At 44.0% G+C, this 14630-nt stretch overlaps 1 protein-coding gene across 2 annotated transcripts; it reads left to right on the forward strand.

The window, feature by feature from the left end:
* The first annotated feature begins 1668 nt into the window (after positions 1-1668).
* LOC141967760 (meteorin-like protein) lies at positions 1669-8788 on the forward strand. 2 transcript variants are annotated; one of them, XM_074921882.1, is made up of 5 exons: positions 1669-1781; positions 2646-2862; positions 2947-3055; positions 5287-5346; positions 7806-8788. In XM_074921882.1, the coding sequence occupies exons 1-5, from the start codon at positions 1681-1683 to the stop codon at positions 8120-8122; spliced, it is 804 nt and encodes a 267-aa protein (XP_074777983.1). In that variant the 5' UTR covers positions 1669-1680; the 3' UTR covers positions 8123-8788. The 2 variants fall into 2 exon arrangements, with proteins under 2 accessions (XP_074777983.1, XP_074777982.1); XM_074921881.1 differs by having other exon boundaries at positions 2646-3055.
* Positions 8789-14630: the final 5842 nt, after the last annotated feature.

The raw sequence follows: 14630 nt of genomic DNA on the forward strand, positions 1-14630 counted from the left end.
GATATAATATAAACGGGAGGCGGAGGGGCTGCTGAGCACAAGTCAGCAAAGTGCATGCAGAGCCTGCTGCAGAAAGGGGACACGCTGCTGCTGGAGGACATTCAGGGATCAAGTGGCTCAATGTGCTCTCCTGATGGCAGCAGATGGGGGTTAGTTTGGGCTTTTGGAAGTGAATAAATCCTCCTCTGGGGCCACTTTATCATAGTGGCAGTTCCCTCCCCAAGTCCTCTCCTCTGTTGCCTGCTCTCATTTGCACAAAAGAGAGAACAGGCTCTGGCCTCTTAGCTCCTATACCATGCCACAATCAAACCTTTTAAAGACTATTTGTGTGTTGTTTCCCATTCAAGATGGGGTCAGAGCATAGATATTCAGCTGTTTTTTCTTAGATGGGTAAGACAATAGCTTCACGGAGCTTTGAGGATCACTGGCACTAATGTTTAATACAAGACCTAGGTTTAATGCATTTTTAAATGTTTTTAGAACTGTTGGAGTGAACCGTGCACAGCACCAACCCGAGCCAGACGTTAGCCTAAAGTTGTGTAGGAAGTCACGCTACAGGTACATGTGGGGAGGAACACCACATCTTGGAAAAGTGCAAGTCAAGACTGAAATTCTATTTCTGTCTTGATAATAAAAGTAAAAATGTAAAATATGAGGTGAAATGAAAAGTAAGGTGGTTACGTGGGGGTCCAAATAAGGTTCAAGGAGTTAAACCCTTGAGTGCTAAAACTCGCATTTCAGGATATTTCTCCTAGCAAATACCTTTTCTCATAAGGAAAAGCCCTGACTGCAGAAACGCAACGAAGTGCTGCTCTTCCCTTGTGCGTCTGTGGGCACGGCGAGAACACGCTGCTCACCGCAGGTAACAGATGGCCGCAGGGCCCTGGTGGCCGCGGGCGCGGTGGCGCGGGGGGGGGGGACAATGCCGAGCGGACCTCAGCATGTGCCCCCCAGCAGCGCCGAGGGCCATTGTCCCCGGCCCGCAGCAAAATCCTGATTCCACGCTTAGGAGCTGCAGAAAAGAGCCTCGCTCGCTCAGACCTGCGGAAGAGCAGCTCCCCGTGTCGTCCATTGAAAATATGGAAAGGGCAATGCATATAGAAATCTAATTACTGGCAGGCACAGCCTGGCTTTTCGCATGATAATTGCGGGCCCTTGCGCTTTCTTGTGCAGGGACCCCTGAAAGGTACTCGTGAAAGCAGAAGTTAAAACTATTGAATTTCCATCAATCATTCAATGTTTGCTTTGATTATGTTGACACGATTTTTGTTTGTTCCTAAACCGCACTGAGAAACTGTTATTAATCACTTTTAAATGTTCGAAAGACAAAGGAGGGGACTAAGGTAGAAAGGGGGTAAGAAAACAGCAACGCAGCGATCGTGATGGCAAAGCCTCACTGTTGTACCACACCCCCCCCCGCCGGTTCGGGGTTTTGTCTTTCCGTGGCGCGGACGAACCCGAGCTCCGACGGGGACCCGGGGGCGGCGGCCGGGCCCTGCCAGCCCCCTCCCCTTCCCCCGGGACCCCCCTCCCCTTCCCCCGGGACCCCCTCCCCTTCCCCCGGGACCCCCTCCCTTCCCCCGGGACCCCCTCCCCTTCCCCCGGGACACCCTCCCCTCTCCCGCCCGCGCATATAGCGCGGCCCGCTGCGGCCGCCGGCTGTGTGCGGCGGGGCCCGGCATGGCGGCGCGGGGCCCGCCGCCGCTCCTGGCCGTCCTGCTGCTGCTGGCGGGCGGCGGGCCGCGGCCGGGCGCCGCCGACTACTGCAGCTGGAGGGGCAGGTACGGCCGGGGGGGCTCCGCTCGACCGGGGGCTCCGCGGGGGCAGCGGCCCCGACCCGCCCCGGTAACCGGGTCCCGTTAACCGCAGCCCCGCCGCGGGGCCGGCGGCTCCTTCGGGTCTTCCCCGTTGCCGGGGGTTTGTCTTCTGTAACTTTGTCAGGAAAATAGGCAGCAAAGCTTTCTCAAAAGCTCTATCCCTTTCTGCATTTTATTATCTTTTAACTAATTCTGCTATTAGGGATTTGGTTTTCATAAGTGTCACGAGCAAAAGTAACTTTTCTGAAAGTGATTGCACCAGCTTGAGCAAGAGCTCAGGAGCGGGGCCAGCACAGCCTGCTTTGATTAGAAACGTTTTCTTGGTTAATTCTTACTGGAAATGTTAAAAACAATTTTAGAAATTTCGGGTTTTAATCCAGATTTTTCAGACGTACATCAGTACTCATTGTGCGGCTCCTACTGCAGAGTCAGAGGCTCACACCCCTTCCCACCTACAGGTGGGATTTCCCGGAGAGCTGCGCATTGCCCGCGCCCAGGGCTCGGAAAGCTCTTGATGCTGTTTAGCAGAGAGGAATTTCCCTCTGTCATTTCTCTGGATGCTGCAGGCATCCAAATGTGGATTTGCAGGTAGACGAAAGGCACCCTGGTGCAGCACCAGGGGTGAGCAATCGCCCTCCCTTCCCCACAGCACTGCACGCCGGTCGGAGGTGAGGGAGGGAAGGAAGTTAACCTCAGAGTGGTTAGGCTGGAGCCAGAGCTGGGAGCAGGACCCATCTCTCTGGGCAGCCAGCATGGCAGTGACCACTGGGCTGTTCTGCCTGTGCCCTGGCTACTCTTAGTGAGGGACTGATGGTGTTGTCTTGGCAGCGGTTTGAGCTGGGAGCCCCGTTCCCGGGCGGTGGAGCAGGTCCATCTACGCTGCACCGAGGGCTCCCTGGAATGGATGTACCCAGCACGAGCCCTGCGTGTCGTTTTGGAGCCAAACCTCTCCAGTGCCCGGCACACCACTGTCTGCATCAAGCCTGCCAGTGACTTCCAAGGTGCCAGCATCTACGTGGAACGTGCTGGGCAGCTGCATCTGGTGGTAAGCGAGGCAGAAGGGGCTCGACCCCACCACGTGTCTTGCTTCAGTGCCCACACGCCGCAACGAGTGGCCCTCTTCCTGCAGGCCAGCCCGCAGAGGGACATCAGCCGCCGGACGGCCAGCTTCCAGTACGAGCTGCTGAGCAACCAGAGCCCTGCTGGCTCTGACTTCAAAAAGATGGCACTGGTCGAAGGTAATAGCAGGGCCAGCCTCAGGGCTTCACTGCTGGGGCAGATCCAAGGTGGCATCCGATATTCCTTGACATGGGCAGTGTGCCCAGGTGGCCAAGAAGGCCAATGGCATCTTGGCTTGTATCAGCAATAGCGTGGCCAGCAGGGACAGGGAAGGGATCTTACCCCTGTACTCAGTACTAGTGAGGTTGAACCTCGATTACTGTGTTAAATTTTGCGCCCCTCACCCCAAAAAGGCCATTGAATGACTCGAGCGTGTCCAGAGAAGGGCAACGGAGCTGGGGCAGGGTCTGGAGCACAGGTCTGCTGGGGAGCGGCTGGGGGAACTGGGGGGGTTCAGTCTGGAGAAGAGGAGGCTGAGGGGAGACCTTCTGGCCCTCTGCAACTCCCTGCCAGGAGGGTGCAGAGAGGGGGGATGAGTCTCTTGAACCAAGGCCCCAGCGCCAGGCCCCGAGGGAATGGCCTCAAACTGCCCAGGGCAGGGTCAGGCTGGCTCTGAGGAAGGATTTCTGTGCAGAAGGGGCTGTTGGGCGTTGGAATGGGCTGCCCAGGGCAGGGGGGAGTCCCCGGGATCCCTGGAGGGGTTGAAGAGTCGGGCTGAGCCAGCGCTGAGGGATCTGGTGGAGTTGAGAGCAGTCAGTGTGAGGTTAACAGTTGGACCAGATGATCTTCAAGGTCTTTTGCAACCTAGATGATTCTGGGATTCTGTGGTTCTGTGACCTTGCTGTGCATCCCTAGTGACAGAAGCTCTTTTGGGCTGGGGGGCTTTGCCATCACAAGGGTGGTCCTGCCCGCTCACAGACTGTTTGGCAGGTGCAGCCTGTTTTCAGATTCCCACCGTGAGGGGCATCTTGTAGGCACGGGAGGGAGCGCTGCAGTAGAAAGACAAACTGCCTCTCCACCAGCAGCCAGCTTGGTCCTGGACATATGCACTGTGATACGGGTGTCCCCAGCCCTGGGCAGTACCGTCACTGAGAGCACCTGAGTGGGTTTTAGGAGTGGAAATCCCATGTTCAGAAGGGATTTAAATTCATCAGGAACCCAAGGCCTCAAAACTGTCACTGGAAATTTGAATGAACTTTTGAAAACAGGATTAGCCACCTAAATTGCTTGAAGCTTCATTTACCTTTCTTTCCTGTTCTTACACCAACATTATCCTGCACTTAATAATGCTTACCCCCCCTCGCCATTTATGTATCCAAGGAGCACTGAGGTTGAAGAGGGCTCTTTTCCATCCCAGTTTTGGAAAATCAGGACCACCTACTGCTGCTGTTGTATCCCTGCTTCCCCAATAAAGAATACCCTGGGCAAACCTCCTGTGAAAAAGGGGAGTACTGCAATGGCAAGAAGCTGCCCTTAAAACGGAGAGGTTAAATAAAAAAGATAAACTATACTACTTGTGGCTTGTCCTCTCCTCTCTTCTTTGTTACCTGTCCAAGGTGCCACTTTGCTGTTTGCTGGAGCTTCATGGCATTAACTCAGGGGACGTTTTTATTTTAGACATCCTTAAGATCACTGTCCTGGTTGCCCAGTGCTCAGGGCAAAAGCTTTTGATAACAAACAGGCTATATACCAAGTGTGTGGATAACAAATTATGTTCATAGGGGAACGGAGCCTGATTGATTCACTGAACCCTGCAACCTGGTGTTAGACTCAGGAAGGCTTCAGATGTGGCATAGGCTGTTTTCTTTTATCACTAATATATTGAATGACTTATGCTTCTACCCCACACTTGGAATAAAATTCCACCATATCCACACTGGATTACTAATGTTTCAGTAGGCAGTGTTGGAGTGTTGCCTGGATGCGGAGCTGCATTGTCTGAAGTCATTGTACCTCCCAGCACATGCATAGATGCTTGTCTTTATTCCTGTCTGTTGTAATCCACAAGTAATATAGGAGGATCTTCCCCTCTTTCTGTCAGAACCAAATTTGAAAAGGTTGAAAAATGATGGAGGGTAGGTATGCGCTAGGTGCTGTGTTTTCTTCTGTATTTTTTGCAGGCTTTATCAGTTGTTAAAGGGATTATATGCTTTTAGGCCCTGTTGTCACTCAATGACTCTTACAAATCCTCTTTGCTTTGGTTGTATTTGCATAACAAGAATTTTGGTTTGCATCTGATCATAATGCTCTTTAAGCAAGTAGTTCTGCCCCATTGCCTCTCATAATTCACCAGTCCTTTAGCAATGACACATAGTGTAGTATAACAAGTAACTAACTTCTTTTTTTCTAGCTATGTGCCGTCCTTGTGATGACGTGGAACTTCTTACGGCCATTTGCAGCAGTGATTTTGGTAAGCTGACTAAAGGGAAGTCGTTCTGCCTTTAATCATGCATTGATTATTTGGATTTATTTGCTTCTTTTCTTAAAATAACGGCATGACTGTGCTCTATGATCTGAGAAAGAAACTAGATTTGAATGAGGGGAAAGAATGAAATCTCGAAGGGAGAAGTGTTCTTTCGAAGTCCTCATTTCCTGCAGGCAGAAGGGTTATGATCTAAAACTGAACTGAAGGTAATTCTCACAAGTGTGCTGCTGGCTCTCACACATAACAATCACACGTGTGTAGACACACATACACACACATTGTACATTCTTGGTAGGTTCCTTTTTATTCCCTTGATCCATTTGGGTTTGTTTTTTTTTTTCTGATGATGAATATGCCCTCTCTCCTCCTGCCCAATTTGCACACTTCCAAGTTCTTTTTCTGCAGAGGCAGTGAGTTGTTTGTAACTTAGCTAAGAACTTCAGGTGCCTTAATCTTCCTTCAGTGACACACTGGTTAGGTTTCATGCCTTATGAGAAATCAAAGCAGTTAATATTCCATAAGGTAAGAAATAATAAATACTGATTTGATGGCACATTAAAAGCTTTTTCCATTTGCTCTGCTTAATGCAATATGTTTTTTCTTTTTCTCTCAGTCATGATTCATTCATTTTATTCCCATAGTTTTGCAGATGAATATTTGTACCTCTGATTATGTCCAACAGCTGAACCTATAGAACTGCCTCTCCATGTGACTGTAATTATATTGCTGTAAATGTACCCATGTAAAAAGTAAAACTATGAACTATATTTACCCCTATGCAATGTTTAAAAAACCCCACCAAATTAATGCTTTCCTACTAGGAGTTGCCATACTTCAAGTCTACTGATAAAATCAAGCACCAACATCATTGTGCTAATACAGAAACAGAGTGTAGAGCATGCTTCTCTTAGAGTGCTCCTCATCTGGTAATTTTTGTTCTTCTAAATTAATTGATGCAGTCCAGCCCATTGTCTCTACTTGATGGATTTATCAGTTCCCATGCTAGGTGCTCTGCCACTGCACTGCCTGAAAGACCAGAGACTGACAGATGTGGAGGCCCAGGCACACAATGGGGGGCACTTACAGCAGCAACAGAGCAGAAGAAATGGCCCTTTGAACTGACTCTATTTATGGCCTGACTTCCTTGCCCTAGGCTCACAAATCGCTATCATCAACTTTTTTGATTAGAGAAAATAGCTGCTAATGAAAGTGTAAATGACACTGGGAGTGAATAGGGGCTTTATAGTTATTCTTAAAATGGAGGTCTTCAGTCACTGTGCCCTGAGCAGCGCAGGAGCAACTTGGAGCACCAGTAACAAGTGCATTATAGCTTGTCAATAGACTTGACTGCATCTGATTAAAAACGAGGGAGATGGGGAGCAGACACATCTGTTACACAACATGCTGGATTCCCTTGGAAATTGAATCAGATGAGGAAGTTCTCAGAAACTTTAGAAATAAGCTTTTTCTGCCTCTGGGGTTGTTGAGTTTCCATACCTGAATGAGTTTTGTGGCAGAAGTGTGGTTATGTTCCTGTTGCATTGATAACCTCTTGTTTGCTCAAGAACTCTTGGCTCAGATGGTGGCATATTTCTTTCTGAGCGTTCTCTGGGTATGGGATTGGAATTAATCTAGTTAATAGAAGAATAATTGATTGATGTGAAGAAGAGGGGCAGTGAGAATGAGAAAAATGGATTCAGGATAGCAAACACAGTCGGATGGAATGTTTTATTCTCTGTGATGCAAAGGATGCTGTCAGTCGGAAAGACTATGGCTTATTATTCTTTCATTCCCAGAAAACAGCTAGGATCATTGTGGAAGAAGGAGGTACACTATGCTATGTGATTTTTAGATAAGGCTTCAGATAAAGCCACTTTAGAAGTTCTGCATGTCATTCATCAACTCCCAAAGTGTCTTTTGATGGACAGATGAATGCCATTTTCTTTTGAGGAAGAAAATCCCAAACCTTTAAATGAAAAACATTTAACAAGCTCTTAGTTTTTTCCAATCAAATAATATTCTGATTCATCTTGGATCAACCTCTTTTACTGCTGTCAAAGGAAAAACTTCAGAGTCCCCTGAAGGCAGGAAGGAGGTAGCCTGTGACAGTCATTGTCTTGGAACATAAACTGAACAAACTGAATCCCTGTGCTTTTTTATCTTTTACTGCTGCTTTGCATTGTCAAGCAAGTTATACGCTTTTTGCTCAGATGTTAGTTGATTTGGGTAGTCATAAAATAATGCTTCCAAGCACATGGCACTGTGTGTAGGGATCCTGTGTGAAAAAGATGCAATGTAAGCTCAGAAATGTGCCCACCTGTAGGTGGTAGGTGTACAAACTGCGCAACAGATCTATTTCTCCAGTTATTTAATTCAGTGAGCTCCTAGTACCTGAACTGCTTACCTGCTGCTCCATAACCAACTCCTGTCTTCTTCACATCTAGTGGTGAAAGGATCAATCCGAAATGTTTCCCACGATTCAGAGAACCACATGTCACAGGTTGATGTCAGCGCCCAGAAGGTCTACAGACAGAAAAACAGAATTTTCCATCAGGATGAAGCAAGTGGTGAATGGCAAGGCCCTGTACGAACCCTGCTGCAATGCAAGGTGAAGAAGGGAGGTGGAGATTTCCTTTTCACTGGAAATGAACATTTTGGTGAAGCTTGGTTGGGCTGTGCGCCTCGCTTTAAAGATTTCATGTTCGTTTACCAGGCTGCCAGAGAAAGAGGAGCCAACCCATGTGAGTTTCAGCTCAACTGACGGGAGTTGAGAGTTGAAAAATTTCAACCCAGTTTTTGGATACTGAGTCTGAACTAGAGTTAAAACCAAGGACTAAAGCTAACAATTTCACTGAAAGTGGCACCTGGAGAACTTCCTGAAGATAATGGCTCTGTGAGCCCTGTAAACTCTGACTTTTAATCCACATTTTCATTAGTGGCATTAGTTTCTCCTTCTTCACATCTTCTTGCCTCACAAAATAACTGAATTTTGAAAAGCTTGGAGGTTTTTTTGTGGTTAGAAAGCAGTTTGTGCTCAGTATTACAAAATTCTCTCTTAACATTTTTTGCTCTGTGTACATCCTGTGTGCTTTATCTCTAGATTATTTTCTCTCCTCCCCCATCTCTACTTGATTTCCCTTCCAAATGGTGTCTTGTTTTGTTTTGTTTAAAAATGAATGCTAACTATAGTCCTAGCTGGAGTTACTAAACCTTCAGGCAGTTGTCAAGTTTGGCAGGTTTTTTGTCTTCTGTACATTAGCAGAGAGATTAATTTACCCTCTGGGGCAAAATCACAGCTGATGTCATTCTGCAATGCAGTGTTGATTTCTGCACAGTTGACAGCATCTGATTTTGCTCCCCATGCAAACAGGCCGATGGGGGATACTGCACCTTAGCTAATATGAACACTAGCACTGTATGACTACCAGATGAGAAAAGGTGTTTGGGAAATGCATTGAAATAATTGGAAGTTTTGGTTGTAGCGTTGTCTGTGTGAGAATGGAGTATCTGGTATTCACAGTACTGGGCCCACAGCTAGGCCTTGCAAACTGGCTGTTGTAAAGTATTGGAGGATTGTCCTGGTTTTGCCTGGGAAAGAGTTCATTTTCTTCCCAGTAGCTGGTAGAGTGCTGTGGCTTGGATTTAGTACGAGAATAATGTTGATAACACACCGATGTTTTTAGTGGTTGCTAAGTAGTGTTTATACTAAGTCAAGGACTTTTCAGCTTCTTCCCTGCCAGTGAGAAGGCTGGAGGGGCACAGTAAGATGGGAGGGGACACAGCCAGGACAGCTGACCCCAACTCACCAAAGGGCTGTTCCATACCGTGGGACATCATGCCCAGGATATAAACTGGGGGGAAAGCTGGCTGGGGGCCACTGCTCAGGAACTGACTGGGCATCGATCCGGAGTAGTGAGCAATTGCATTGTGCATCACTTGGTTTGTATATTCTAGTTATTTTATTATCATTATTGTCATATTACTATTTTCATTATTATTAATTTCTTCATTTTCTGACCTATTAAAGAGTCTTTATCTCAACCCATCAGTTTTACACCCCACCCCACCCTTGACTCCTCAATGTGTGGAGGAGTGAGCAAGCAGCTGTGTGGTGCTTAGTTGCCGGCTGGGGTTAAACCACGGAAAGGTTGTACAGGAATATCCAAGTATTTGGATTTTGAGAGCTGGAGATTAATGCTTTATTTGAGATTTTAAATGGAGTACTCTTCTTTGGTTGGTATTTGCACTGTAAATATGAGATAAAATATGTTATTTTAGTATAGATTGGAGGTACTACATTTCTTCTTGTTTTGTATATTTGTAGATGTCCAACTTGTGTAGGTTTTTGCCTTTTAAAGGGTCCTTAGCCATTTCTTATAGAATTAATGTCATAATTAATTTTTGCTTTCATAGAGTGTCATCCCTTTTGAAATAATGTGTTCTTTTTAAATCAAATGAGTAGTTTAGCGAATGAGTGGTTGAAAAACTGAAATAACCCGGTGTGAAGTGAAACAGCACACTTAAAAATGCGTGTGATCTGGTGATTTAATCCACAGCTCTGTGGACCTGTCGGCCTTGTAGTGAGAAACCTGAAATCCTTGCACTCAGTGAGAATAATGAAAACTTTATTAGAAATCATGGATGTTGGATATATTGATTCTATTTGACTGTAATCTCCTTATATTGCATAGAGTTGAGATAACTGTCATGATATCAGTTACCACGAGAGGTATCCAAATGTTTCCAAGTGGTGGAGTAAAAAGCTTTTATTGGAGAAAATCTTTTTGGTTTCATTTTGTTTCAGATTTTAAACAAATATTCTGACTTTTCTGGGGAAAACATGTAATGTTTGGAAAAAGTTCTGCTGTGCTAAAATCAACAACGCTACTGCTGTTTACATTTGGTCCAAAATTCTTCCAGCATCAAGACTGAGGATGTTTCGATACATGCTGAGTTTAGACCTGAGTAACAGTGGGGCAAAACAACTAATGTTTCTCTTGGGATAAAATGGAAAACTTGAATCAGTGGAAGAGCAGTAAAGTAGTTGAAGAGTAACATAGGATCAGGTCATACACTTCAATTTCAGTGACTTTATTAGTGTGACAAGGTGGACAGCCATTATCACAGCAAGGAACTGTGCCTAGGTCAGGGCATTTTAATTTTGTTTCCCAGTGTTTTAAGCTCTGTTAGCCTAGGGTGATGTGGTTTTCCAAGTACTTAGTTTCGAGGGCAGCAATCTGTTTCTTCCTGTGGCATCTTACCTCACATATTAGTTTCTAACTGAACCATAGAGTCCTTTCTTTAGCCACAGTAGAATAAAAGCTAAAGGGAAATAATCTTTCTTGCACTAGCTGTATTAGTTGAACGGTTGCATTTATGTGCTCATTTTAGTCTTCTCAGACAACAAGAGGTTGAACAGAGACAAAACATATTATGCAAGCAATTTACAATGCCCACTGCTTCATTATGTATGTCATTTGAATGTATCACAAGTTCACCTGCACTGCTTTATTTGCCCCCTCCTTGCAAAAGAACGGACAGAGACCAACTGTATTGAGGGTATGAAGCATTGAAACCAGCAAAAATGAAGCCAATTTATAAAGACAGAAAGGTGGTCTGGGAGTAAGAGAGGTGAAGAACAGCAACAAGGAGTTTAAGCTACAGTTGACCATAATTCTTGCTTAATGGTTAGAATCAGCACCTTCCATAAAGCAGCAATCTTCCATGTAAGATCTGTTCTGTTGCTTGTTCTCTCCATCGATGGTAAAACCTTTCAAAAGAATCCTAGACATCCTAAAGGAGACATAATCAGTACAGTTCCAGAGATCTATTACAGGAAGTTACATATCCCAGGAGCTTGTCGTTCTGTGTTCAAGAGCCATATAGAAAAGAAACCACTTCTATGGCACTAAACTCTGTTCAGTTGTTCCTCGAAAATTCTGTGGATTTTCCTCCTTTCAAGATGAATAAATAGGTCGAGGCAGCATAACAAAAGCACAGTGATTCAGGGAACAGGTACTAAAAAGGAAGTAAGGATGCCAGAAGCATCCTCATATTAATCTAATGGTTTTTTCCAGTCTTTGGGGATCAGTTTCTCTGACTGCATGCAGGAAAAGTGGGTCACAAGGGATTAAATACTATCAGTGTTTCACATATGGAGAGTTGAGGCAATGAGAGAATTCTTGGTGGAATTGGGTGCCAGCTCTCCTTAGTTCTAACTTTAAGATCAGAGCTAGACTTCCTATGGGGAAGGGGGAACCTAAGTTATAGTCCAAACGTATTTGTGAATATTGCAAGCAAACAAGTGATCTCCTTTCTTAATTGTGGTTGAATTTAACCCAATGAATTATCATTACTGAGGATAATGTATTGCACATTTTTTGTCCTTCAGGACTGCAAGCTTAAGTCTTTCAGCTTCTTCCAGGAAGGAAGTGAAGCCTTTTCCATAATCCTTCTGATCTGTAACATTTCATAAAGCAGCAGGGTTCTTTATGCACTTAATCATTTGGTCTTCGCTGGACTTGTGCCTGATGTGTAGATAGAGATTCAAAAGAGGGACAGGACACTTTCCCGTTCATTGAAAGACAAAAGAGCTGCAGGAATCTCTAATGAGTCTTTGAATGACTGGAGCAACACCATGAAGTAAAGGTTTGTGAATAGACACTGCAGGCTAAGTCTTCTTGACTGGTTTAAATGAGGTTTTGCCTGCTTACACCAGAGTGGATGTGGCCCTTTTTGAATGTAGCTGGTCTTTTCCTCATGTCTACCTTGCCTTTTTTGTGCAGTTTCAAATGCACTGAATTTTCAACACACCATTCTGTAGGAATTACATGAATACAGGCTTATTCCTTTTGTTAGGGATTTGACTCATTCAGTTCCTTTCTCCAATTCTATTATCATTTTTAAGGTAAATGTTTAAATATTTTTCACTGAAATGTAAGCTCAACTTTTCTCTCAAACAAAAGGATAAGAACCCTGTTTGTGTTAAAGGATTTTACCAGACTGTGGGTATCTCTAGGCTTTATTAACAATTCAGAGTTGGGCCATCACCTCAGTGAGTGGCAACAGCTAACAAAAAGCGCCCTCTATATATACGATATAACATACAATACAAAGAATGTTTGGTGATTTTCCAGGAACTTTCAGCTCTCAATTAATCAATTTCAAAAGTCCATTGTATTCCACAGTTTCGGCTAGTTCATATCATTCCGTTCTAATTCCTCTTCGGACGCCACTGTTCACCGATGCAGTCTTCGGTCATCATGGTTAGTTATCTTCTGAACAATCTTCATCATAATTCACTTTTAGACTTCTGAGAAAAGACTCAGTGTTCTATTTAACATCTACTTAATCTATGTCTAGCTTTTCATTATGTAGCTTTTCTAGGTTGCTTAAACTGTCAGTATTGTTCCTAGAGCACCCATGCATACTGCATTGAACTGTCAATATTGTTCCTAGAGCACCTGTGCTCTATTGCAAACAATATATATTTATTAACTATGCCTGATATTAATAATATCCTAAGAGAAAACAGTTTTCTAAAGCTTGTTCCTTTTACAGTTTGTATAACACAGTAGAACAGTAAGTCTTCTGCCACAGTATGAAATGGGAAAGTCGTGGCTTTCAGAGACCTTAAAAGTTCTAGCAGGAAGGCACAGGAGCTGCGTGCCCAAGTCTCGAAATCAGAGGTTTATGCTGAGCTTTGCTGCTGACTCAGGTATCTGATACCTTCTGCTGTCATGAGAGCCCATGTTTTAACATCTCTCCTATGAGCTTGTTCTGCGCATTTGTATGCTTTACTTCAACATGGGAAGAATAATAATTTTTTTCTCTTTTTCTGTCCTTGACCAAATATATGTTTTCTCCCTTTTTAATGGTCCTGATCTCATTCTATTGAAATCTGGCAAAGCTTCCAAAATAGTCATGGAGAGTCAGAATTAATAATATTTATGGTTTTTCTGAATGCTTTTCTTCATTTCAAAGTGAGGAGTTTTGTTTTCAGTACAATGCAGTGATAATTTAATGGTATGTCATTCATGCTTCTGTAGTTAGTACAGTCATACTTAATGTATTTATAATTGTGTCTCAGGATATAATCCCAGTAATGTTTGAGAAAGTCACTGCTTTATCCTCAGGGAAATAATATCTCACTAGTTAAAGGAAGAGTCTCACTGTCATCCAGAGGCAAGTACCTGAAATAAATCAGGGGTCATCAGGGAATATGGGAGCTCCAGGTCCGCTGTCAGACCAACTCTTACAGCATGCCACAGAGCAACAGCCCTCTTCACTTTGAACTTGAGAAGTTACAGCAAAATTGCAATGTTCTCACCTACTACAGTGCCAAGACTAAGGATATCCAAACTGCTTGAGTATTAGTTTCATGCAAAATGAATGCTTGACTTGAATCCTGGGAGATTTACTTTTGCAAGAATGATATTCCTGACTCCAAAAGATAAAGTGTTACACTTCATTAAAAAGTGTTGCTGATAATTAAAACTTTGGTTTTGACTCCTTATAAATGAAACCATACACAAACTACCTTGTTGCAGACAGGAGAATAAAAGTAGGATTTGCAGGCTTCTAAGATACAACATACCTTTACAGACAAAGGTGGAAACTCTCTCTAAATTGGGGGAAAACCTTAACCTTCAAGCAAAAAAATCGTTTCTTCCTCCACCAAGAACTACTTGATTTTTAAAATGGAACATAGGTGCTGTAAAAAGTACAAATTCTCTTCTTGCATTGAGAAACATTAGGGAGTTTAATAAAAACAAGACAAAATACAACTAACTCACCTTCTTAAAGTTCTGTTGAACTAATTTAGGATCAAGAATTGCTCGTGATGGTATTTTCACTTAAATTATCTGCCTCTCTTCAATTAGCTTTTATTATTTTAATGGTGGCTCCTCCCACCCTCCCTTAGTGCTTTGGCTGGACTCACATAATTGCCTATATTTTATGTAAATTGAATTGTTAAACCATAAAATTATATACAAATGTGTCTACCACACAAAGCCCAATAAATGGTGTGAATAAACCCATTATTTTCAATGTAACGGCATCTGATAGCAGCCTGGGAAACACAGGGCTGACAGATGTGAGCCCCTGACAAGGCTTGGAAAAAAACTAAATAAGGAGCACTCTGACAGACCACAATTAATTGACTTTTGAAATAACTCCTTTTTTTTCCACAGTTCTACTTGGCTGAGCAAGATTCACAAATTGCTGTCTTGAACTTTTTAATGGGACAAAATAGCTGCCAATGAAAG

This window comes from Athene noctua, chromosome 18 (genome assembly GCF_965140245.1).
Source record: "Athene noctua chromosome 18, bAthNoc1.hap1.1, whole genome shotgun sequence".
Taxonomy (NCBI): Eukaryota; Metazoa; Chordata; class Aves; order Strigiformes; family Strigidae; genus Athene; species Athene noctua.

Coding starts and splice junctions, on each gene's coding strand:
- LOC141967760 (XM_074921881.1), top strand. CDS start 1,681: ATGGCGGCGCGGGGCCCGCCGCCGCTCCTGGCCGTCCTGCTGCTGCTG. Junction 1,782..2,645: donor TACTGCAGCTGGAGGGGCAG/GTACGGCCGGGG, acceptor TTGTCTTGGCAG/CGGTTTGAGCTGGGAGCCCC. Junction 3,056..5,286: donor AAAGATGGCACTGGTCGAAG/GTAATAGCAGGG, acceptor CTTTTTTTCTAG/CTATGTGCCGTCCTTGTGAT.